This window comes from Brassica rapa, chromosome A04, assembly GCF_000309985.2.
Source record: "Brassica rapa cultivar Chiifu-401-42 chromosome A04, CAAS_Brap_v3.01, whole genome shotgun sequence".
Classification (NCBI taxonomy): Eukaryota; Viridiplantae; Streptophyta; class Magnoliopsida; order Brassicales; family Brassicaceae; genus Brassica; species Brassica rapa.
In genome coordinates this window covers 21,778,537-21,804,162 of record NC_024798.2, presented here as the reverse complement: position 1 = coordinate 21,804,162, position 25,626 = coordinate 21,778,537, and the positions used below count along the sequence as shown (strand labels likewise).

The following is a 25,626-nucleotide window of genomic DNA, read 5'->3' as shown; positions in this document are numbered from 1 at the left end:
TCTGTTTGCAACCTTTTATGTGGTTGCGCTAGTCTCGAAGATTTGGTTGTGCAGCGAAGGGGCAGTTACGATGGGGTGATCACTTTCACTATTGCGGTGCCATCATTACAGAGACTAACCATAGTAGATACATTCCGAGGAACATGTCGGGGAGGATATGTGATAAACGCCCCTTCTTTGAAATACTTGAACATCAAAGGAGTCGGGTTGTTAAGTTTTTGGTTACATAGGACTCATCGCACCGAGTCGTATGGGTTTTGTCTTATTGAGAATGCTCCAGAACTGGTGGAGGCAAAAATCACTGGCTTTACTGATATAAATTTACACAACGAAAACATTTTTGTATCTTTAACTTCAGCCAAACGTCTTTCCTTTGACTTTTCACCCTTCAAGGTACAATTTAAGGTTCTCACAGGTGATTTTTTTCCGGGCTAATATTAATTGTTTTTAATATACTAATGTTGCATCATGCACAGATGGTATTACCTTCTATCAGCTGGTATCTTTGGAGCTGAATACAAGTAAAAGTGAATGGTCGAAACTACTTGCGCGCATGCTCGATAGTTCTCCTAAATTGCAAATCCTCAAGCTCGTCAACATCGTAAGCAATTTTAATTAGTTTTTTTTTCTTTCTCATAGCTCCAGTTTCAGGTATTTCGATGAGATCTAATATCATTTTTATTGCATTGGTCTCAGGCATATTTGTACCATGACAACAAAGTATCCACTTTTCCATTGGCCGGGGATTGGGAGCAACGTCCTAAATGTGTACCAGAATGTTTGTTGTTCCATCTTGAGACACTCATGTGGACAGGATACATATGGGATCGTAAAGATGATAGAGAAGTGGCAACATATATACATTTTAAAGAACGCAAGACACTTGAAGAAAGCAACCTTCTACACAGAACCCATACAGCTGGAATATTTCCAAACGTTGGAAGAGAAACATGAGATGCTCAACGAGTTGGCTAGTGTAGTTAGGGCTTCAAGTTCATGTCACCTCGTCTTCGAATCATCCAACTAATCTCTTAAACTCTTCCAGCGAGTTTGAATAGATTTCAGTTTTTAGCTAATAAATAAGTTTTAAGATATTTTGGCGAAAATCAAACAATTAATAACTTTTCAACAGTTTCCTCCATTTCATCGACACCGTTTAACACCGTCTTACACTGCATGCCAGCATGCGCCTTCCATCTGACATATCCCGTAACGAGGCTTTACGACAGCCACATAGGCCTATCCATGTTTCTCATGTAACGAAAAAGTGACGTGAAAAATGGCTTGTTTGTCTCATGAGTAAACTTCAACCGGCAGTTACCATTGAACGGAGTGGACATAGGATGCCACGCACGCTCCAAACGGTACAAGCATGGCATCTGCGGCACTTGATGCTCTCCCACAAACTCAAAATAGTCGGCCATAGTTATATGCGAATCAATATGGTAAGGAAGGACACTTGCTACACCATTTAGATCATGAAGCGCAAGTGCGGCCTGAAAAGCTCTCTGAGCCTACTCATATACGAGGATAAATGGATATATCTGTTGCATAAAAGGAAAGTAATTCATCAGACTTACAATTTCTATCGCCACACATCAGAAAGGAAAGAAAGAAAAACTATCAAAGATGTTATTACCTGAAGTAGTTGTATGCATCTTTAGTCTCAAGAAACTCCATTGAGAAAGAACGTTCCAAGCGAGCCCTGATCTCCATTGGAGAAATCAAAACCGCCTTTGTGATGTGATGGACTCCACGTCTTCCCCTCGTCCCTGTCTAGAGCTACCACCACCCCATCTTGACTGCTCCTGTCAAGTGATCTAAGTCATCTAACGACCTTTGAACCATACATTCTCCTCCGTTTTCTAGATTCAGATACTTGGGATCTATTGATTTTCCTTTCTACTAAGTTCTTTTTATTTTCCTCAAAATATCATTTGATATTTTTTTTTAGGGAAAATTGCATATAAAACCTTGAAAGTATCACTTACTAGCACTTTAAACCTTGAAGTTTTTTCACTAACACTTTTAACCTTCAAAGTGCATTTTTATCATAAAAAATCTTCAAAGAAGAAAAATGATCGGCTGAACAGGTTAAAAACAGTTTTTTGTTTCAAAAAATATTAATTAATAAAATAAACAAAAAATTAATAAAAATCGAAAAATTTAGCAAAAAAACTCATAAATCAAAAAAATGAGAAAAATAAATAAAGATTTAAAAAATTAAATAAAAAATAACAAAAAATTCAAAAAATAAATAAGATCAAATTAAAATAGAGAAAAATAAAAAAAAATCATAAATTTCAAAAAAAAAAATGAAAATTCAAAAAAAAAATCATTTTCAAATATTTTTTTTATCAACATTCATTTTCAAATATAATGTCAGAAATTATCATTGGAGATATGCCAAAAACCGTCATTGGAGATATGTCGGAAATTATATTTGAAAATGAAAAAAAACTTTTTTGAATTTTCAATTTTTTGAAAATTATTATTTTTTCTGTATTTTAATTTGATCTTATTTATTTCTGAATTTTTAGTTATTTTTTATCTAATTTTCTAAATCTTTATTTATTTTTCTCAATTTTTTTTTTAATTTATGAGTTTTTTTGTTAATTTTTACTATTTTTATTAATTTTTTTGTTTATTTATTAATAAATAATTATTTTTGGAAAAAAAAAACTATTTTTAACCTGTTCAGCCGGCCATTTTTCTTCTTTGGAGGTTTTTTATGATAAAAATGTCACTTTGAAGGTTAAAAGTGTTAGTGAAAAAACTTCAAGGTTTAAAGTGCTAATAAGTGACACTTTCAAGGTTTTTATGCGATTTTCTCTTTTTTTTTTTTTTTTTAATCTATAAACGTTACGTGAGTCAATGTGTATGCTTCTGTTAATTCAATAATTTCAAGAAAATCATAAAACATAGTTTATAATGTAGGGACCGAGTGAGAAATTCGGAAGAGTGAATGAAGCTTGAATTTCTCTTTACTTTGACTCGTAGAAACGCCGAGACGTTGAATGATGAATGTTTAAATTAGAAATTGATTGCTGTTTTCTGAGTTTTACCGGTCGAGAAATTTTCATTGGTCTCAGGTAATTGTTTCTAAAACCGAACTGATAGCTAACCAAAATGATTTTTGGGTCATTGATCAATATGCTTCGGAAAGTTTCAATCGGTTTTAACTTAATTCAGCTGATCAGTTCAATCGCACGAAGAATGAAAATAAAACTAAATCTAAATGCTTTGTTAATTATTTTGGTAAATTTACAAACATAATTAATTTTTTAATAAAAATAATTATGAAATAAAATTTAAGTGTAAATAAAAAATATAAAACCAATTTTTTGAATTTAAATATTTATTATTGTGAGTTATAATTTTATATAAAATTAATATAATAAAAATAGAAAAGTTTTTATTTGTATAATTTAAGTGATAAAAAATAATTAATAAAATTAATTTTTAATAGAAAATTATAAACAAACTCAAGGTTTTATCCAACTGAATGACTGATTCGGTTCCTATATGTTTCCGGGTTCACGGTTTAATCTGCTCCGATCCGTTCGGTTTATAAAAAATGGTTTGAGATAGTCTTCATTCACACCCACCAATCGATAGTTGATGTTATCTGTGCCAATCTCTCACGATTTATGTAATCCACCACATCAAATTGAAAACAAACCCAAACATTTAAGGTGAATTAATTTAGTTAGCAATATATATACTATACAAACCATATATTTAACGTTTGAAATTTGACTAATGAATGTATGCCTTTATAACAAAACCATGCAAGTCATTAACCAGAGTATAAAATTAGCTATATGGTATATATACTCGTGATAAATCTTACTAGATGATCGGATAAGATATAGATATCAACACATCTTACGTAAGGGTATAACTATAACATATGTTTACACTAAATGTGTTTCTGCATTGATATCTAGATATAGAGATTGCAGAGTTCAAACCAAGAGCCGAAAAGAGAAACCCAAAATACAATACAATACAATACAATACATACCTGACAACAACAAAAATACTGTTTTGTTAATTTTCTTATTTTCAGATCACACCTTTTTTCAATCGCCCCATTCCCCAAGATGAAAAAGAAAGAAAGAAAAACTCTTCTCTTTTTCGTTTTTGCTAATATAGACATCACACAGTTATATAAATAAGCAAGTTTTTAATTACTGATTTGTCACTGCCCATCTCCTGCAAGTCTACCTGCCTAACTGATATCCAGCAATAGCTTCAGAGAAAAGCAGCCGCGCAGCAGCCATATTTAGTAATCCAAACATAGAAACCCATAACAAATTTTATTGCAGGGACAATAATTAATGATACACACATATATATACAAAAAGCAGCAATCCTATATAGAGACATTTCATTTTTCTAAGACAGCCCATCAAACTCTGAAACTTTCTGACCGAAGAGATATGGGTTTACACTGATCCCAATCCTAGTTCATGTCTCTTCTTACAAATCTCACTTATTTGTTGTACCCAGTTTTTCTACTATAAACAGCCTTGCAATCTTGTTACATAACCTAAGATATGTTTTGCCAAATGTGATTTTAATAATTTAATCAATCGATAGATGATATATTGGGTAAAATGATAAAAGGACTAACAAATGGTGGAGGTACTTCATATGTATAGACAATCAACAATTTTTTCAAGAACACTTGACAAAAGGATTATTCAAATCCATAAAAATTCTCTATATGGACTATGAATGTATATCACTATAACACATGTACATCATTTCACTATAAATTTATAATGAAACCAATGCAGTGTGTTGTCATATATATAATTATGTGTGGTTTAAGCTTATAATACCAACTAATCTCTCATCAATTATTATTGATCCAAATCAAAAGGCAATGAAGACTTTCCTTTCTTAGAGAAGTGATCATCTTCACAGCTGCTCCCAAGTCTCAGCTGAAACAAAGAGGAAGATGAAGAAGCACCGCCACCTCCGGCACGCGGCAAACTCCCACCGGAAGATGAAGATTCTTCCTCCGTACTGTTGGTTACTCCACTCTCGCCACATTCCATATCGACTCCAAAAAGCCTCAGCCTCTTCCCGGCCGTTCCAACAACCTCCTGACTAACTCGAGCTCCTCCGCGCATCATCACCGGCACAGATTCGATCACCAACGGATCAGCCACCACCGCTCTCTGGTCCACTGACCTAACGAAATACCCGTATCCAAATTCTCTCGGAATCTGTGGATAACCGTAACCAATGTGATGATGACGTGGCGGCTGATGATTGTACAGATCGTAACATGTCGAAGTAGTTGCTGTCGGAAAACTGTAAAACCTAGGGAACATAGCTCCTGCAGCAAAGTGAGCAGTCGATGTCGGATAGTCAGGGACTTTAGGTCGTCTCCTCCAATCGATAAACAAGCGGCTGTCTCCGACACATCTCTGGAAAGAGACAATATCTCCGGCGTCAAGCTTCTTGTCTTTAACGAAACGACTCCAACCTTTAGTCATGACATAGCTCTGGCTACTGTTCCAGTAAGAGTAACGGAACCTCCATGACTTTCCTGTTAGATCTTCAAAGTTTAGAAGCAAACCTTTCTCGTTTGAGGATGAATCTAGAGGGAAGTATCTCTCTGCGTGTTGCTTTGGGATCACGAGTCTGTTTAGTTTCCCTACGTCGCTTGGAGTCACCACTTTGTCGAACATGTGCTCTCTCTCAACTTCTTCTATGGGCTTCTTTACTTGTGCTTCTCCTTCCCTTGCAAGAGACAAGTTGGTCATCATCTTTTAGAAGTCAGATCTCTTAATTGTGTGGCTAAGATTGGGTTCTTGGCTTGAATCCAGATTGGATGACTTTGAAAATTGAGAAATAAAGTGAGAAACAACAAACCCTAATTTTGGAAGGAGAGGAGGAGAAGTGAAGGAGATTTAGAGGAGGAAAAAAGGTTAAATTGGTGATGTGATTGACCTAATTATACATAAATAGAAAGTTAGTTTTGCCTAACTTCTTATCAGCATGATCTCTCTCTCTCTCTTTCTCATCTCTATCTTTCACTGGTTTTCTGCAATAGGCTAATAGCTATAGCTCTCAGAGTTATAGTGGAAGAAAACAAAAAGTACTGTTAAGATTTTTTTTTGAAGAATGATAGAAATCTTGAATGTTATAATGAGAATGATGGAGATATGGGCAAGAGAGAACCAATTTAGAGGGACCCCTTGAATAGATCTGGTTCAGTTCATGTGACATTATTGTCCTTTTACCACTATCTTAGTTTCTTCTTTTCCTCCTTCCATAAACTATACTTTTAATTAATTTCCATACAAAAATATTTTTAATTTGCCAAAGAAATCAAATTTGTTTAACGAATACAGATCGTAAAGAGTTGAGATATTAAGAGAAAGGAGATGATAATGTCGCGTTCTTAGGGAATTTTTTTTTTTTTTTCAAATAATTAGAATCGTAAAACTATCAACAATCAAAGTGATTTACAAATACTACTACTTAATAAACAATCTCGCCTTAGTAAATGCTCAGTATCGAATGGGGACCTTTTTCATGGGGTTGCTGCAGTTTTTGGTTTCACAAAGACAAGATTGGCATGTTGTTTTAGTTTGGTATTTACTGTTGACTTTTTGTTATGGTTCCCCTTCTCTCTCTTAATTTCTTCTTGGTGTATAAATTATTCACAATTATGTCTAACATTGTATGTGTTTGGGTGTTTTTTTTATATTAATCAACACATTAATACCTCTTACCTTGTAATAATAAAATCCAATTTATGACCACTTTAATATTATTATATTTTGGCTTATTTACATGTCTATGTAATCAGTTGCTATTTATATATATAACTAAAATAAATCATGGATGATCAAAACATCAAAATAACCAAAATAAATCATGGATAATCAAAAAGATCAGTCGATAGTAATTACGTTAATGTTACAAATTAAATATTTACAAATGTAATAAATATATCTTGTTAGTTACCACAACAGAAAATTAGGGCCTTTTTCTTCTGAACGGCAGAAATTAGAACCTAACAACTGCGCTATAACAGGCATCTCATTTTAACATGACACTAAACCTAAAATCGTTACTGAGCTATATAAGCTAAGACTATAAGTCTATAACATACATCTCGTTAATTTTAACATGACCTAAACCTAAAATAGTTATTTTTTTGCCTACTATAAAAATAAGAATTCTTATCAAACTGTCCACTTGTCGATATATTATCTAGCTAGTTTAAAACTTATTTAACTTTTAAGATATAAAAAGTGTTTTGAGTCACTTTTATTTTCCGGATTCAGAGTAAATAATCTAGTATGTTGTTATATCTTCTCAGAGTTATGATATACATATATATATCAAGGATCAGTCAACATCTTAATATGTATATATTGTTTGGTTGGCCGATTACTTTTTCTAGGGGTGTTCAATCCGGATATCGGTTCGGTTTCGGTTCGGTTTTTTTCGGTTTTCGGTATTTCGGTTAGTAAAATATAACTACCATTCTAAATCCATATTTACTTCGGTTCGGTTCGGTTTATATACTGTCGGTATTCGGTTTATTCGGTTTTATACCAAAAAACATAATTATTTTGTTTGAGATCATATTATATGAATTTTAGAGTCATATTGTCAACACAGTCATTTATTAAAAATATATTACATGTTCAAATAGATGAACAAAAAAGTAAAAATGCTTCTACCATCAAATAAAATAATCAATTCTATAACTAAAATCAAAGTTTGAAATTTTGAAAATAAAAATATGAAACAAAACAGAAACATAAAAGAAAAGTTTTTTCACTCTTCCATATTTAGTGTTCATTAAAGTCATGTTTTTTCAATTGAAAATTTCCCATTAATTATTGTCCATCAAATTTATAATCTTCATATTAATTAAGTGCATACTAAAATAAATCAAAAATATCAAAAAAGACTTAGAAAATAAGATGTATGAATTGCGATGTATTGTTATTTAGTTATAGTTCAAGTGTTTTACAAATTAAGGTTTTTTATTACTATAAAATTATGGTAATAGTTATTAACACAAATTTAACTTATGTAACAAATAGATTTTCATGTATTATTTTAAAATAGATACATATTTACATGTTTCTACTTTTAATCGGTTTTGTTCGGTTTATTCGGTTTAATCGGTTATATACCAAACCATATCCAAATCCTACGGTTTTTATAAAATTATATCCATTCGGTTTATATGGTATATACCAAAACCAAACCATATTGTCTATTTCGGTTCGGTTCGGTTCGGTACGGTTTTACCATATTGAACAGCCCTAACTTTTTCTTCAAAAGGATTGGCCAGGCCAGTTTAAAAGTTGGATACACAAGCTTGATCACAACCAATCGAAAAGATTATCTAAAATAGACTTGGTATCTCATTATTCTTGGACCGGCCAAAGAATCTTAGAGTTTATGGCTCAAGATATATAACTTTCGCACAAAACGAGAATCGATACATTTGTTTGTTCCAGCGCATCATACAAACAGCTTGGAAAGCCATCTCCAACCGAAGTTTTTCTTTGGATTCTTAATTTATCAAAGAAGTAAAAAGAGATCAATAGTTTTAAAGTGAAAATTTTATGAAATTTATGAACACATCATTATCTATGATATATATAACAATAATAATTTTATCATAAATTAATTAAAATTTAGATTATAAAAACAAACTAATCATAAAGTGATAAGTGATAAAAACATGTATCATAATGTTTTTACAGTTTTTGTCAAAAAAGAACCTTTTTATTTATCTTTCCTTTCCTTTCCTTTCCTGTCTTTATTTTTATTTTTCAATATTTTTTTTGTCGTTCAATATTTTTTTAGTTAGAGATGCATGCTTTAACAATGTCAGCATAGTTCCAAACCCTTGATATAACTAGGTAAATTGATTGTTTTCACTTATAGTTAATCTATATCTTTTTATGTACGTGGTCCTGACAGAGACTAAGCAACTCCTTGTCCCTTTGTCTAATTTCGGTTAACGGTAATCAAGTGCTAGCTGGTTGATGATTAAAGTTTATAACTTTATTAAAAAAAATCGTATAGTCTTTTTCCTGTTAAGCGACGCTATTATATAGTAGATAGTTATACGGTTATACTATTTCCTTACTAACAGCCTGTCACAAATTTTTCATAAACGTGGTCCAAAACCTCATCCTCAGTCCATAATTGGCTAGACACAAAAGCCTCTAGTGGTCGATACAATGTTTTCTTCTGTTTAATCGTTATTGATTTGAAATCTTAATTAACACTCCAAATTGTTTCGTAATATATATCAAACTGTTTGCTAAGATACTTTTTTTTGGAACATTGTACTTTTTAATACATTACTATTTGCATGGCTTACCGTCATGTTCCTTTGTAACTTTCTAAATATAATGGGTTGTCTCTTCTTTCATGCACATCTTATAATATTACCCCCCTAAGTACGATATATAATTGATTTAAATATTAGTCTGGATGATAGCAAGCTATCAGCAAAAGAAATATGAGTCATAAGTTATGATCAGTAAAATTAGCTAAGCACAAGAAAAGAAAATCCGATTAAATTTCTTTATATAAATGAATACAATTATTTTTTGTTCTCCTCTTCACCTCTATTTTTTTGTCAATCTTTACATATTAGCATCTCTCTATTTCTGTGATTTCTTGTAGAGAGAGAGAGAAAAATACAAGAAATGTCAAGAAATTACGAGGAGCCCGTAGCGTCGTCCTTTTCAAAGCTATGTCCTGGGGCTGGGGGACCTCTCTATTTCCATACATCCAACTCTTCAATTCCTATCAACCTATTTCTAAATTTTAAATATGAATTGAATCCACAAAATCAATCAACTTAGTTTCGATGTTTAGACTTGAAGATGGGGATTTAGCTTTCCAAATATTAATGCCTTAAAGGATCATATAGTTGTTATTTGCTCTACCAAACATCAATAGCTCGAGCCTCGAGTCGTGTAGCTAGAGTTTAATGCACAAGGGATTGATAGTATTACCAGTATTGTTAAAAACGTACTGTTGCTTCATTTGACAGAACAAAATATATTTATCGTTTCAATACCCACACTAAACTTGAACAATAAAAAATGTAAATATGTATACAATTACATTAATTTAAGAACTTAGAGTACTCTTTTTCCATATATATTTCTGTCAGTTTTTTAATTAGGTTTGAGTCTTGACTGGTAATTTATTTTTGGAGCATTAAAATTAGAAAATCATATATAGATTTCACGATCACGGTCAAGGGGTCAACTTTTTCAGTATTCACTGAATCAGAGACAGACTCTAATGCAATTAATTTAACGTTCTTGTTAGAGTAAATAAGCAATTTATTTGAACCTAAACTCTAACAGTTTGCAGTAAAACTGCAGAAGCTTTAGCGGTTAAAACTGCTCTCTTAGAAGCAGTCAGAATGGGACTAAGAACGTTGACCATTTGGTCGGACTCACAGTCTCTCATTACAGCCATTACATCAAGAGGAAGGATCACCGAACCTTTTGGAGTGCTGTATGATATTGAACATTTATGTAATTCCTTTTCTGCTGTTTCTTTTCGGCATGTACCAAGGCTCAAGAATACCGAAGCTGATGCTTTGGCTAAACTGGCCTTGATGAACCTTATCGACTCTGTTTGAGTTTTCCTATTTAAGTGATGAAAGTTTGGTTTGTTCAAAAAAAAAAAACTTTAACAGTTTAATTTTTGGATCGATTATTCCAAAAAATCTCACATTAAATAGAATTGAAACAGACTTATATATTAGATTTTTGCAGTCTAATATCTGATATTTAATTACTTATTTATTCAAATAATTTCTCTCAAACCAATAATCACAAAACCTTAATTTTTCTATCAATTTGTTGTGACGGATAAAATGTCTTCGTGGACTAAATGCTCTACAAGAAAGAGACTAAATGCTCTTTGCTAGGGATATATGCTCTACTAAAACTAAATATATGTCATCAAAAGTCTAACCACCCGATTAGTATGTTATTATCCGCTTTGAATCTAAACCCTCGAAATTTTGTTCCTGAATTAGTTATTTTCCAAAAAAAGATCTCCATACTAAGCTGAGTTTAACCACACTTATATTCGTTTTTCTTTGGTCTAATATCTGATATGGTATTTCAATTGTTTATTTACTCTAACACTTCTTAAAACTTAACAACTTTTAAAATCTCTCACAAAATCCAGTTTTTATTGTCTTGCTTTTTCTTGTTTTTTTTTCTTTTCAAAGTCAATAATATGTTATTTTCATTATTTTAAATGCGGAACACTTTGTTAACCAAAAAGGTTATGATCAATAGCCATTTCCGTAGCAAAAGCCTCATAACTACAACCACAGCATTACATTCCAAATTTGAACCTAGCTCATACTCTATATATGGCTATAATTAACACACACAAGAACGAATCGAATTAGTTTGCTATGGAATTAAAGTAGAATTTTGCAAACCCAATTTATAATAGTTGTTTAATGTGCCAGATTAGCTTATGATAATGATGGTGAGTAGGTGTACGTATAGAGAGATATATAAAGCATATGATAATGAAAGAAGGAAAAGATGGGGTTTAGGGTAAGGACCACTTTTTAATGTATACCGAAAAATCCAGACTCGCACTCTTTCTTGTTTAAATAAATGCCCACTCGCGATCCTTAATTTCTTTAATTTGTCCATCACCTGAGACCTTCTTAATCCCATAGAGTCTTCCCATCCTTTCAAATGCCAAGGCCAAACTCTATATCCTCTCTAATTTAAATCCTCTCTAAATTAAAAATTAAATCTTGTAATTTTTGTTTTTCTTCTAAAATCAACTATTAACCAGAAAAACCACCATACGCATCTCGACCCAACTTTTTTTTTGGCAACATACACACGCATCCAATATGTACATTTAATTCAATGTATAATTACGTTATTAATTGATCATACTGCACATGACTATAAATAGTTCGATCAATAGATTGGGGGTATGGCATGCCTGGCTTTTGCTCGACCCATTAAGGTGTGTATGTGGGCAAGACAAGAAAATGTAGCCTTTAGAAAATTAGGGTTTCTCTGTTTTTTATAAAGATAATGTTTATATTATAAATTAGTTGTAGGTTTTTGGACCGACGCGATCTCCTTAGAACACCTGCAATAGTGTTACTCTAAGAGGAGTCCTTAGAAAAAGTGTATTTTGATTTTTTAAATATTATTATTTATTTATTCTTTTTTAGATAAAATAAATAAATATCAACCAATCACGGGTCGCCACATGTCGTCGAAACCCGCAAATAGTACAATGATTCACTAAGAAAGAGTCCTTATTTAGGAATTTTAAGGATTGAATCCTTAGCTTTTGGTGGGGTCTACCGATTATTTAATTATTTTTTCCCTAAGGACTCCCCGTTAAGGATTCCCGTTGCGGGTGCTCTTAGAGTCACTCGTGTTAATTTAATTAAATCGACCATTATTGATTGTTAAAAAAGGTATGATAATAATACATATAAGATCGGTCGCCATCGAAGAGGTAGTGGTGAAGTTGAAGGCGGTCCAATTTTTAAAATTATTTTGCTTAACTTAAAATCTTAAAAACGGAGAATCGGTGGTGCGATAATGGCAACAACATGCTCAAGTTGTCATTTGCCCCAAGAGTCTAAGGCTCTATCCATCTCTATCTCTCTAGCCTGCCTTCTCCATTAAAAAAAAATGAAAAACATAATTAGTCTTTTAAGCATGCATCTACTTGAAAAGTCCATGTGCGAAAAGGAAAAAACAATAATAGTCTTCAATATGTTTTCATTATGTTCACATAATTTGGTTTCATCATCCTTTTTTACATATTTTCAGTATTTTTAACTATGATTTTTAACTATGATTTAATGTTAGTGGTGCTAGTTAGCCTATAGTACTATTACTAAAAGTAAAACAAACTATTTAGTGATAGTGAAAGAAAATATGTTAGATTTGTTTATGTGGATGAAATATAAATGAGAAATATAATAAGATGGGGTCGGTTTGTATGGTAGGATGGACGCAAAGGAATCAAACCGCTCAGGCTGTCTCAACTACGAAGGCCAGAAACACTGTATATTGAATTTGGATGCTTTCACTATTATCTATCAAACTTTATACTATTAGACATTCGTATATTAGTGTATAACTCCATTGATGTATGTCAGCTTCCCCTACAGCTCCAATCTTATATTCACATTTATTCAATCATTCAATCACTGTTACAAATCTTAAAATACTAATTATATATACATCATATTTGATAAATACATACATACTCACGTACACATGTCGGACCATATTTTACAGTTAACTCGTCATTTAGTTGATTACAGTTTAAAAGAAAAACAAATTGGAGGGGACTATAGGGTGGTCCCAATGAAAAAAGTGAGGCCCAAAATAAATACGATATAGATGATAAATCCAATAGCCCATTCTCTATCTATATATGTGCTACTCACGTTTAGTCGCTTTCTCATTTGGATCCACACTTCACAATATTTACCAACTAAACAAAATCTGTTTATGTTCAATGTTCTGTAGTGTTAGTGTACACAGATAGAGAGATCTCGTTACGATTTTTCTCTCTTTTCTGACGTTTTCTTTTTGTTTTTCTTTTGCATCTTAAGAGAAAAATAAAAGAGTACTCAAAATAAAATTTAAAAGCCCGATATATTTGGGCCTAAAGAGATTCTAAAGCCCATTAGTGAACGAATTACCAAACAACATTTGAGCGATAAATAATCAGTGGGTCAGCATAAAGGAAAGAAGAAAAAGTCAGTTTGCCTCAGTTTCAAATTACATAAATCAAAAAAATTGCAACATCACAAGAAAAAGAATGATTAATGAAGGAGACCCGTTTGAAATTCTTAGAGTATGATTTGACACTTTTCTGCTAAGAGACATTTTTTATATCTCATATTTAAAAATATTTCTTAATTAGTGTTTTTAGTTAAAAGTTAAGAGACGTATTTTATATTACACTAAGAACTCTACCCTAAAAATCCTATTAATGTTCTTAGTGAATAAGTTACCTAACAACATTTGAGTAATAATCAGTGGGTAAACAGAAAGCGAAAGAAGAAAAAGACAGTTTGTATCAGTTTCAAATTACACAAATCAACAAAATTGCAACATCACAAGAAAAAGAAACGAAAAAAAAAATTAACAAGACAAAACTGGAAAATTTGAACATATATATGTAACTATGAATATTCAAAATAATGTCGGAAAATGAATATTCAAAATAATAAATTCCGTGAAAATATTTCATTGGGGGGATGCTGCGAAGCATGAACTTCTTTCCGTGTATGTGAAGATAACCTGTTGTTGCTGGTTCATCTCCTCAACGTATGGAGAATATACTCAGCGTATAGATCCCTGTAAATTCATTAAACGATTATACATTCATTACTCTCTTTTCCAATATTTTATCAAAGTTTTGCAAATTTTAGGTTTAGGGTTTTGGGGAATGTTACATGGAGTACTGGATTGCTTCATGTGCCTTCTCCGATGGCAAGAAATCGTTTACAGCCACCTCCTTGTGCTCGTTCTTCTTGTCTACAAGCATAAGATCCAATAAAGAAAACATTAGGTATTGTTTTTTTTTATTTTTTCACAATTTGATCTTATAAATAAAGAAAAGGAGGTTACAGTCTTCGAAGAAACGGCGGATTTCTGAGAGGCGGTGAGGAGCGAGTTGTTTGATGTCGGTGAAATGTTTGTACTCTGGATCGTCTGCACACACGGCTATGATTTTGTCGTCCATCTCTCCCTGTATGATGAGTGTTAGTCATCATCTTCAGGTTTGATTCTTATTCACTCTCTCAATGCAAAAGATTTAACATTTTAGCTCTTTCTATGTTGCATGAGAAGCAAGGAAACATTTATGGATATTTGTGGTAAGAGATTGAAGAGGAGAAACCTGATCAATCATGGGCATTAATCCAATGGCTCTAGCACGGAGAAAACATCCTGGAAGCACTGGTTCCTATAAACAAGCTTAAACAGGTTTAAAAAAAACTTTGAAAAATGGATGATACATTTCCTCTAGTGATTTTGATGTTGTGTACCTGCATGAGGACAAGAACATCAAGAGGATCATTGTCTTCACACAATGTCCTGGGTATGAATCCGTAGTTGTGAGGATACACAACAGATGAGTACAAGATCCGGTCAACCTGAGATTGAAACCCAATGTCATCGATGAGAAGAACTATTTGAAAAGAATAAGATACAATCTGTGAATTTCATTACTCTTACCTTGATAAGACCGGTCTTTTTGTCAAGTTCATATTTCACTTTGCTTCCCTTTGTGATCTCAACCACCTGACCAAGGAGGCTCTTGTTAACAAATTAAAAGAGAAATGAAAAAAAATTATTTTGGCTAATAGGTATAATTAAGAGACATACCACATTGAAGACTAATGGAGCTTCAGGACCTGAAATGAAAAAAACAAAATAAAACTTCAAAATTTGTGTGTAGATGTGACTATAAGGGCCATTGAAAAAAAAGTGAAGTTACCGATCTCAAGGTCGTGCCATGGATGCGCAGCTACAGATCTCCTGGATAGAGTTGAGAGGATCCTCTCGTTCAGTTTTGGAGCAGGACGAGGAGATTGACTTGTTTCCATCGTTTCTTCATACGTTTCTTCACTCATCTGTGTAATCACATCAAATCACAAATATGATTCAAAACGCATTGACCTTTTGTTAAGATCTATTAGATCAAGAACCATCAGATGTTAGTATAAATTACCTTTGGATCCTGTTTCGGTTACAAGGGACAAAAACAAATGTAATTTCTGCAGAAACAGAGCTAGGTTTATATACACACGAGAAACCAGAGTTTAATAATAGCATAACGACTTGGTCAAAATCAATATTGATACCAGAGATATTCTTTCTCAGCCCTTTGATTTCAATATTTTATTTTAGAAAATAAATTGAAAACAAAGCATTCAACTTGTTTAAGGTGCATGCACGTTGTTATAACCGTGACTACCAATTACTACCACGATTTATTTTTTCACAACACGATCTCGTGGTTGGAAACAGATTCCTCGTCTATTAACAACATCCAACCTTCACATAGTCCTTTTAAGAAATGCTATACAAGCCTTATTACATAACTTTATCTTTGTGTGTACTTACTGATGTAACTTACGAGCTCGACTCTTTAAGAGTATCAACATTGAGGTATCACATAGAGTCTCTTAAAATAAATAGAAATATTGAAAAAGTTAGAAAAGATAAGCGTTTTGACAATTTTGTGGGAATTGTAGTGTTATCCAAGCACGTGAAAGAGCCGTTTTGAAAGGTCAAAAACATCATTTACAAGGCAGAAAGAAAGAAGCGTTTTCACAAATTGTTTCACCAAGGAAGGAACATGATTGAAGATTCATAGATATAAACTCTCAGCTTCAAAATTCCGTGTCTCCGAGAATTTAGCCTCACATGTATATGATTCTTTTGATTCACTTTCAACCTTTCCAGATTTGAAGTTTAGAAGGCGTAGGAGATACCTTGTAACACAAGAAATTAGACCAATTTTTGTATGAGACATCCGTATATAATTTGTGTTTGAGAATGCATAGGGTGAAACCTGAAAGCTACAAGGTACACACAATTCTTCTATGAATGTTGGCAAAACTTACAAATTTATTATATCTTTGACTGAATCAGCGAATATGGTTAGTGAGTGATGATGCGAAGCTTCATATTGGTGCCATTTATAATATTCATCAGTCCCTTCCCCCAAATGTCATCAAGATTTAGTATTACCATCCGTACTTAGCTAAATTTTATCGAGTTTTACATTTCTCAATGACTCAACAAGAGCATAGTAGTAAAAAAAAGTTAAAGAGATTAGTTGGATGATGATTCAAAGACGAGGTGACATGAATTTGAAGCCCTAACTACACTAGCCAATTCGTTTAGCATCTCACGTTTCTCTTCCAAGGTTTCGACATCTTCCGGTTCCGTATAGAAAGTTGCTTTCTTCAACCATCTTGCATTCTTTAAAATGTATTTTGCCACTTCTAGCTCTTCTTCTAGTTCCCATAGGTAATTTGTCCACTGGAATGTCACAAGATGGAATAACAAACATTCCGGTACGCATTTTGGACGTTTCTCCCATTCGCCGACCAATCGGAAGGAGTATAATGTTCTATTGTTATAATCATTTGCCTGAAGAAAAATGATATTAGATCTCATCAAAGTACCCTGAAAGTGAAGGAGCTGTATATGAGTAAAAAAAAAAACTAATTAAAATTTCTTACGGTGTTAATGAGCTTGAGGATTTGCAATTTAGGAGAATTATCGAGCATGCGAGCAAGTAGATTCGACCACTCACTTTTACGTGTATTAAGCTCCAAAGATACCAGCTGGTAGAAGGTAATACCAGTAGGACACTTGATCTGTCCATGATGAAAATATTAATTAGTATATAAAACAAGGATGAACACTAAAAAAAGATATCGTACCTTCAAGGGTGAAAAGTCTAAAGAAAGACGTTTTACTGAAGCTAGAGAAGCCAAAATATCCTCATTGTGTACATGGATATCCATTATAACGCCTATGATTTTAGCCTCCACCAGTTCTGTCGCATTCTCAATCAGAAAAAACTCATAACACTCGCCTAGGGTGATGAGTCCGCGAAACCATTCAAACCCAACCCCTTTGATGTTCAAGTATTTCAAAGAAGGGGCGTTTATCACATAGCCTCCATTAGCTGTTCCTTGAAAAGTATCTACTATGGTTAGTCTCTGTAATGATGGAACCGCAATAGTGAAAGTCTCTGCATCATAATTGCCCCTTCGGTCCACAGTCAAATCTTCGAGAATAGGGCAGCCACATAAAAGGTTGCAAACAGATTCCTCGTCTCTGAATTTCACATTTATAAGGTGCAGCTTTTTAAGGGACTTCAAACCAACCCGACAAGGAAAGTCTAAAAGCATAGTACTGAGTTCCAATATTTCCAGTGTGTTATTACCGCTAGAGAAAACACTCGGAAATCTAATCAAGTCGTCCTCATACTTAGAATTGCAAATCTTCGCCATAATGAAGGCCTTTGAATCATAACTGTTCCTTCGGTGCACAACCAAATCTTCGAGAATAGGGCAGCCACATAAAAGGTTGCAAACAGATTCGTCATCTTTGAATTCCACATCTATAAGGCGCAGCTTTTTAAGAGACTTTAAACTGACCCGACAAGGGAAGTCTAAAAGCAATAACTTACTGCTGAGTTCCAATATTTCCAGTGTGTTATTACAGCTAAAGAAAACACTCGGCAATATTCTAATCAACTCCCCGTCATAGTCTTTATCTAGAAGAAGCTCCAGTACTAGTTTACGCACAGGGCGTGCAAATGCAACTCCAATCAATAGTTCTATGTCATCTGAAGCTTCAGATTCATAAATATTTACCAAATAAAGACTCTCTAGAACCGGAGAGCTACATGAAAGCAAAGACTTGCAAACAATCTCTGAAAAACTATGGCTTTCAGTTTTGTAGTGATAACCAGAATCAAACTTGATGTTTGGCACCATCTTCCAAACAGATCTCCAACTCTTAGACAAAACACTTGTTGCTGTGACATCTTTTGTCGAAAGTGAAGATAGTATCTGTATAATCAAATCTCTAGGCAGCTCACTGATCCAGTCCATCATATCTTGATTTCTCAGATTTTCACCACCGGTTTTGCTGTAAGGATATAGTCAATGGCATGTATACAGATACGAGTTTTAATTAGGATTTTTTCTTAAATATTAGGGCTGGGTACTTTGGTGTTTACAACCGCAAGAAAAAAAAAGGATTCAGAGCACAAGATAAAGTAACCATTAACTAAACTAAGAAACTCCACGTACCTTTCATGTTCCATCGTTGCTAATAACAGATGTATGCCTTCAACTTACACTACTCCAAACGCAATGACAAACTTTACTAATCGGAAGCATATGATAATGGCGACGATTCTGTTTCTGAAGGTTAACACAAAACCCTAACAAGTATGCATAGAATATTCTATTGTATTATTATATAAATATATATATATATATATATATATAATTTTTGAAGTTTAGATATAAGTATATGATAATCTTTCAAATATATTTCTGAATTTTTACGAATTACTTTTAAAACATTTATTTAAAAGGCTTTAAATACATTTAAAAGGGTCTAAATTATCCAAAATAATGATCATTTATCTAAAATGCAAGTTCAATAAGTATATTAAAATATAAAAGGTATGAACAGAATTTGAAATTTAAATGGAATGGATCTTAGACGGGTTTAAATAGGAAGAGTTTATCCATATATTATAATTTAACAACTCTAACAAAATATTTGATTTACTTTTTTATTGATTATCACAACATCAAATATCCCATTCGTTAAAAAATATGTTTGCAAAGTTTGAACTAGATAAAAAGTTTTCATTAGTGGAAAGTCCAAATTAATCCACTCGAAACATGATAAGGTTAACAAAAGAAAGCTCTGTTGCATACATGTGTTACAATCTAGGGGAAGCACAGAACGGTGCAAGAAATCGTGTAAGATAGTGTTAAATACCATAAAAATGTAAGAAAGAACAATTATTTATCGACTTTGGCAGTACCTCGGTAGTGGAAAGTCAATTGGCGGCGACATCTTCATCTTCTTCGCAGCATCTTATGGTGCCTCTCACTTTTGATTCAAAGAGCTGGTACTCACTAACCCCTCTCTGTCTCTATAGTACTGATTTTAACTTGTTTTCAGATTAGTTTATATAAAGAGCTGAAGCAGACATTTTTAAAAGCCAGCTGAGCAGAGAGAATTTCAAATTTCCCTTCTGATTCATCACAAGGAGGATAACTCTATATATATGTTTACTTGAATGTTTCATCAAAATATTGGATGCAATCATCTGCCTATCATCTACATATATATGCTCACAATTGAAGGCTATACAAGATTTGTTTTATAACACGGATGAGCTAACCACTCTCCCGGGTCGGTCTATCAAGAGTCTTGCGTGCTTCACGGTTATACATTTATATATCTGTTTGTTTGCTTGCAGGGACTAAATAATCATTTACACGCACTCATTTTTCGTTTCTTCTGTTTGTGGGCTTGCAGACTTGAGAGACAAATTGCGCTAACAGAGATAAATGTCCATGTATTTTTTTTAATGACAGAATATTGAAGGTCTATTTTTCTTTTGTTTTCTTGCAGAAGCTTTTTCTTGCTCTATTTCTGTTAAACTGATCTGCTTCTTCTTTTGGACAGAGCATGTAGATAGCAACAAAAACTGCTGTCCAGATTACTACAAGTCATGCTCAGAAATTTTTTCTCCAAGGTGAAATCAGATTATATGAACTGCTGTTGAGGCTTAGTTTTATACTTCTTGATTTAGTCAGGAGAGACATAGATAAAGTAGTAATGAGCTTAATATAAGATTAGCTGGAGAAGTAATGAGCTAACAGAGTTTGTAGAGATAGAGAATGTAATTGTTTTGTCTGGTCTTTGTGTTGTTAATATACACATGTTGTATTGTTTGTGTGAAAGCAACTACTTGTGCCTTTTTGAAAGTCTTAATTATGGATTTTGAGGTAGTGTGGCTAAAGTGGGATTCTGGTTCACCATCTTAATATTCTTTGTGATGAGTGAACCGAACCATTGAGAGAGATAACAAATTAGGATTTTTCATTTAAACTTGTTACTAGTGTCGTTAGTCCCAATAGATTTTTGTTTGTTTGTCTAGAGAGGTAACAAGTTTGCTTCCTCGTCTTTCAGGTTGAAAGCTTGAGGTGCACTCTGAGGCACCTAGGGCAAGAGACTGATGCAAGGAGATGATCAGATGGAGCAAAAAAAAAACAACACGTTTGATCAAAACAACTGATGTAAAAACTAGAGTTAATCATCATTCCTCTGTTTTTATAAAACAAGAACTAAACAAGATCTCATCTTCAATACAAAACAAAACAATTGTTAAAGCAAAATATGCTGAGAAGACAATGCAAAAAACTAGAATTTCAAGTAGCTTTGATGTTGACACCAATCTCTCGTGGCTTCAGGTGGGGAAGATTGAAGTTGCTAAAATGGTAATAAGCAAGAGTTTTTCCCTTAACGAACTTCAGCTTCTTCTTCAAGAAAGATCTGTCCCCCATTATGTCCAAGGCGCCGAAGAAGTCAAATCCACTTTCCTTTGCCACTACTAAGGCATCGCTCATGAGAGTCTTGGTGGAGGTGTCTCTAGCAACATGATAAAAGGAGAATGCTACATTCAAATCAGAATTTTTCCTAGCGTAGAAACTGAAGAAGTCAGTCACAAACTCAGTGGAAGGGTTGACCACGACGTAAGAGTACACAACCTTATCCCGTGGCAGAAGCCAATGGGTGACGTCTGCTTCTTCAAGGTAAGATGAAACCCTAAACTGTCTAAGGTAGCTTCTTATAAGTTTTGTAACAGCAGGGACATCACATGGTAACATTGGTCTTAAGCCAGGTGTTTGTGTTGTTGCTGCAGGTAGTGGTTGTTTTTCTTCCTTCAATGCCCTGTACCATGGTTGGCAGGTGATGCTTGGTGTAGAGCGCTCTGAAACTGTGAGATAAACAGCTTTGCTAACACCCTCCAGGTCAACCCTTCTTCTCATCTCATCGATCATGAATGAACCCAAAGAACCAAAGCTGAACTTCTTGAAACCCTTCTGAACACAGAGAAAATTTAAATCTGCCGCTTCAACCACATCCTCACCTATTTGGATTTTGATAGGGACACCACTGATAAAGCCAAGCAGCTTCTTGTTGCGCTTGGAACAGATTCCCATATGCCATTCCTTCTTATAACCCCATGGCTGCAAGGCCCACCTCAGATAATCTTTGGATAAATCAAAAGGTTGCAGTGTCCGAGAAGTTTTCTTTGAGTAGTGTCTGAACCTGTGCACACATATCATCTGAGCTCAAATCGCATGTGACCAGTTCAAGAGAGGAATGCAGTTCCTTTGGCTCTCTCTTGAGCTCGGCCTTTGCTGGTGAACTAGCTTCAACTTCAGAAGGAGCTTCTTCACTGCGGTGAGGACCATCAGATGCTTGCTTTGAGACTTCAAGTAGTCCAGATGGAGGATGCTCTTCTTCATCATCCACAACCTTCCCCTTACCCTTTTTTCTCATCAACTCGTTGACAATCTCTGCTTCAGCTTCAGAAGAACCATCAGATGCTTGCTTTGAGACTTCAAGTAGTCCAGATGGAGGAGGCTCTTCTTCATCATCCACAACCTTCTCCTTACCCCTTTTTTTCATCAACTCACCATCAGAGGGACCAGAACGTTCATTCCCACTGTGCCCGTGCTGAGGACTAGAGATGGCATCGCTCTTTGATGGGCAAGGTGCCTCCTTTTGTGCTCCACTAACTTTCTTGTCCAATCCAGAAAGGCTCGATGATGTTTGCTCGGCAGCCTTCTTATCTGGGGCACGAGGAGCTGTAACCTGAGGTGGTCTCCTAGGTTCCGTCTTGGATCCTTTGCTACCAGACAAGCCGGCTCTTTGCTGCTGCTGAGGAAGACCTCCCTTAGCTGGGGCACGAGGAGCTGTAACCTGATGTGGTCTCCTAGGTTCCGTCTTGAATCCTTTGCTACCAGATGAGACAGCTCTTTGCTGCTGCTGAGGAAGAACTCTCTTAGCTGGGGCATGAGCTGCTTGATGAGGACCAGACAAGACGGCTGTTTTCTGCTGAGGAGGAGGAGCTGCAACTATACCGCTTCCTGTGACCACTTTAGCTGGGGCATGAACTGCTTGATGAGGACCAGACAAGACAGCTGTTTTCTGCTGAGGAGGAGGAGCTGCAACTATACCACTTCCTGTGACCACTTTAGCTGGGGCATGAGCTGCTTGATGAGGACCAGACAAGACAGCTGTTTTCTGCTGAGGAGGAGGAGCTGCAACTATACCACTTCCTGCGACCACCTTAGCTGCAGCTGGACACATAACAACCTCTGCATAAGATCTTTGCTGCTTTCCTTTGCTGATGTTCTTGGCCTGTTCCTCTTTGTAATTTTGATAAACAGCTCCATAAGACTCGTTAATTTCGTGCAAAAAGGCTCTGAACCTTGCAGGGACAACATCATCTTCTTCCATCTCGGGGTATAGAGTTTGTTTTTGAGTTGATATATTGTTTGCTGCCTTCTCCTTCTCCTGATTGTACTTTTCAACAACACATCGATAGTTAAGGTCCAATTCGATCAGTAAGTCAAAAAAACCTTTTGTACCGAGGATCTTTGAACAGAGGATCTGTTAACCCACGAAAACGAACACCATCAGCCATCCTTGATCCTGAAAAAAAAAAAGCAATGGTTCAGGATTTTTGAGAAAGCCACAAGACTAAAAACAGTTAAGCGCAACCAGAAGATCCGTCAAACACAAACACGAAGCGAGTGATCATCTATCCGATACTAAGCAAGCGGCAGAACAACAAGTTCTGGATTCTATAAGAGAACACACATCATATATATATATATATATAAACAACTTCTAAATCGAATCATTTCGTGTCACGAATCATCTTTCAACAAACGAAAAAAAGAAAAAAAAAAGTTGCGACAAAGTGAAACCTGCGTTCGTGAACTTGGGAGTGATGAAGGAACAGAATGATCAGCCAATCCAAGCACGAAACCTAAACAAAATCAGAATCATCTTTCAACATAGATTTCTCGTGATCTTGTTATACACATATTATACAATCGATACTCATATTACAATCGATAAACACATATTATACTCATCTTGTTTTGAACAATCGAAACAAGACTCGTCGTGATCAAGTAATCGAACCTGTGAATCGCTCTCTGCTCTGATTTCTCGGTTGACGAACTATCGAAAGTGAAGATTTCTCGAGAAACGATAACGGGAACCGAAATTGCAGAAGATTTGATCTCTGGTGGTGGTGAGAGAGTTTGAGTTTGAGAGGGAGAGAGAGCGTGTTGAGACTTGAGAGAGAAGGAATAAAGTTCAAGAGTGTGTAAAATGACGGATTTGCCACTTCTAACAAACTCTTTTGAATCAGCCACTTAGTTAATGACAAGTGTCTTACCCTGATTCCTTGTTCTAGGCTTTTACCGATTTGCCCTTTCTTCATACTTCTCGTTAACTGTGTAGTACGCGGATTGCTGACGTGTAGCGTTTTTTCTTCTTACTAAATGACTGATTGTTCATTGTTTTTTTTTTTTTTTGTTACAAATCAACTTTCAGAAACGCCATATGATTCCAGATTAGAGTTTTACTTTTCAAAAAATTTATAACGTTTGATTTCGGTGAGTGCAGAAGCTATACTGAGAAAAAAGATTGTAAAACGAAAACAACATGTTGTTTAGTTATTAATAAAAATAATATTTGGTGTGATTGTTTTAAGGTTCAACTCTAAAACTCTACCTTGATTATTCGAAACTCCAGTTCAATTTTTAATTCGTTTGATCTAACCAGTTATCATATTTTCAACTGACTAGAGCGTATATTGAAGGTGGAGTTGTACTTTCGCCGTCATGGAGTCTTCGGTTACGTTCTGCCCAGATGTTATATACCGTACGTAGCTTGTACCACAAGCCATTTAAATAATCTCGGGGCAGTTCGCAGTTGCATCTTTGAGTGAGAGCCCATTTTGCATTGAAGGCGTAGGGAGATACCTTGTAACACAAGAAATAGAACCAATTTTCAAACGGCGCTGTATGAGACATCCGTAAATAATTTGTGTTTGAGAATGCATTGGGTGAAAGCTGAAAGCTACAAGGTATACAATTCTTCTGGCAAAACTTACAAATTTATTATATCTTTGACTGAATCAGCGATATGGTTAGTCAGTGATGATGCCAAGTTTCATATTGGTGCCATTTATAATATTCATCAGTCCCTTCCCCCAAATGTCATCAAGATTTAGTATTACCATCCGTACTTAGCTAAATTTATCGAGTTTCACATTTCTCAATGACTCAACAAGAGCATAGTAGTAAAAAAAAAGTTAAAGAGATTAGTTGGATGATTCAAAGACGAGGTGACATGAATTTGAAGCTCTAACTACACTAGCCAACTCGTTTAGCATCTCAGGTTTCTCTTCCAAGGATTCGACGTACATCTTCCGGTTCTGTATAGAAAGTTGCTTTCTTCAACCATCTTACATTCTTCAAAATGTATTTTGCCACTTGTCGCTCTTCATCTTGTTCCCATAAGTATCTTGTTCACAGGAATGTCACAAGATGGAATAACAAACATTCCGGTACGCATTTTGGACGTTGCTCCCATTCCTGGGCCAATCGGAAAGAGAATATTGTTCTATAGTTTTATTCTTATGCCTGAGAAAATGATATTAGATCTCATCAAAGTACTCCGAAAGTGGAGGAGCTGTATATGAGGAAGATAAAAAAAACTAATTAAAATCGCGGCTGTTGACTGCTACCACGCCATTCTTCATCACCTTTGAACGTTTATTGACTCCTTGGGCTCCAAAATCTGACTAGCACTTCTCCAAACCTGTAAAACACACAAATGCAATACATTGCATCCTGAACAAATTCTAAATGTGCCTAAATGATCAATTTAAGAACGTTCTAAAAGTCTTTGCTTTGTA

General features: G+C 34.5%; 6 protein-coding genes across 8 annotated transcripts; 1 reads left to right on the top strand and 5 right to left on the bottom strand.

Moving 5' to 3' along the window:
- Positions 1-377: 377 nt before the first annotated feature.
- On the top strand, positions 378-2,108 carry LOC103866315 (F-box/FBD/LRR-repeat protein At2g04230). Its single transcript, XM_033290514.1, is given in 4 exon segments — positions 378-393; positions 477-601; positions 697-858; positions 860-2,108. Coding segments are annotated over 3 exon segments (378 nt in total). The 5' UTR covers positions 378-393; positions 477-553; the 3' UTR covers positions 1,028-2,108.
- A 2,197-nt stretch (positions 2,109-4,305) lies between these two features.
- LOC103866314 (B3 domain-containing transcription factor NGA1) lies at positions 4,306-6,922 on the bottom strand. The gene has a single exon (XM_009144212.3). It carries the CDS (start codon positions 5,784-5,786, stop codon positions 4,872-4,874), a length of 915 nt encoding a protein of 304 aa, XP_009142460.2. The 5' UTR covers positions 5,787-6,922; the 3' UTR covers positions 4,306-4,871.
- A 7,087-nt stretch (positions 6,923-14,009) lies between these two features.
- Positions 14,010-15,937, bottom strand: LOC103866313 (soluble inorganic pyrophosphatase 3). 2 transcript variants are annotated; one of them, XM_009144210.3, is made up of 9 exons: positions 15,790-15,890; positions 15,556-15,691; positions 15,444-15,472; positions 15,294-15,359; positions 15,104-15,211; positions 14,956-15,021; positions 14,685-14,805; positions 14,510-14,591; positions 14,010-14,411 (listed from the first exon to the last, which is right to left on the bottom strand). In XM_009144210.3, exons 2-9 carry the CDS (start codon positions 15,689-15,691, stop codon positions 14,369-14,371), a joined length of 651 nt encoding a protein of 216 aa, XP_009142458.1. In that variant the 5' UTR covers positions 15,790-15,890; the 3' UTR covers positions 14,010-14,368. The 2 variants fall into 2 exon arrangements, with proteins under 2 accessions (XP_009142458.1, XP_009142459.1); XM_009144211.3 differs by having other exon boundaries at positions 15,556-15,937.
- A 961-nt stretch (positions 15,938-16,898) lies between these two features.
- On the bottom strand, positions 16,899-20,769 carry LOC103866312 (FBD-associated F-box protein At3g49020). Its single transcript, XM_033289432.1, has 3 exons — positions 17,516-20,769; positions 17,312-17,449; positions 16,899-17,219 (listed from the first exon to the last, which is right to left on the bottom strand). Exons 1-3 carry the CDS (start codon positions 18,695-18,697, stop codon positions 16,899-16,901), a joined length of 1,641 nt encoding a protein of 546 aa, XP_033145323.1. The 5' UTR covers positions 18,698-20,769.
- Positions 20,770-21,046: 277 nt separating this feature from the next.
- On the bottom strand, positions 21,047-21,841 carry LOC103866321 (glycylpeptide N-tetradecanoyltransferase 1). The gene has a single exon (XM_009144222.1). The coding sequence runs from the start codon at positions 21,839-21,841 to the stop codon at positions 21,047-21,049; it is 795 nt and encodes a 264-aa protein (XP_009142470.1).
- On the bottom strand, positions 21,197-25,406 carry LOC103866311 (atherin-like). Of its 2 annotated transcripts, XM_033290784.1 has the most exons (3): positions 23,841-25,406; positions 23,621-23,682; positions 21,197-23,342 (listed from the first exon to the last, which is right to left on the bottom strand). In XM_033290784.1, exon 3 carries the CDS (start codon positions 23,145-23,147, stop codon positions 21,903-21,905), a length of 1,245 nt encoding a protein of 414 aa, XP_033146675.1. In that variant the 5' UTR covers positions 23,148-23,342; positions 23,621-23,682; positions 23,841-25,406; the 3' UTR covers positions 21,197-21,902. The 2 variants fall into 2 exon arrangements, with proteins under 2 accessions (XP_033146675.1, XP_033146674.1); XM_033290783.1 differs by having other exon boundaries at positions 23,621-25,406.
- Between the last annotated feature and the right edge of the window lie 220 nt (positions 25,407-25,626).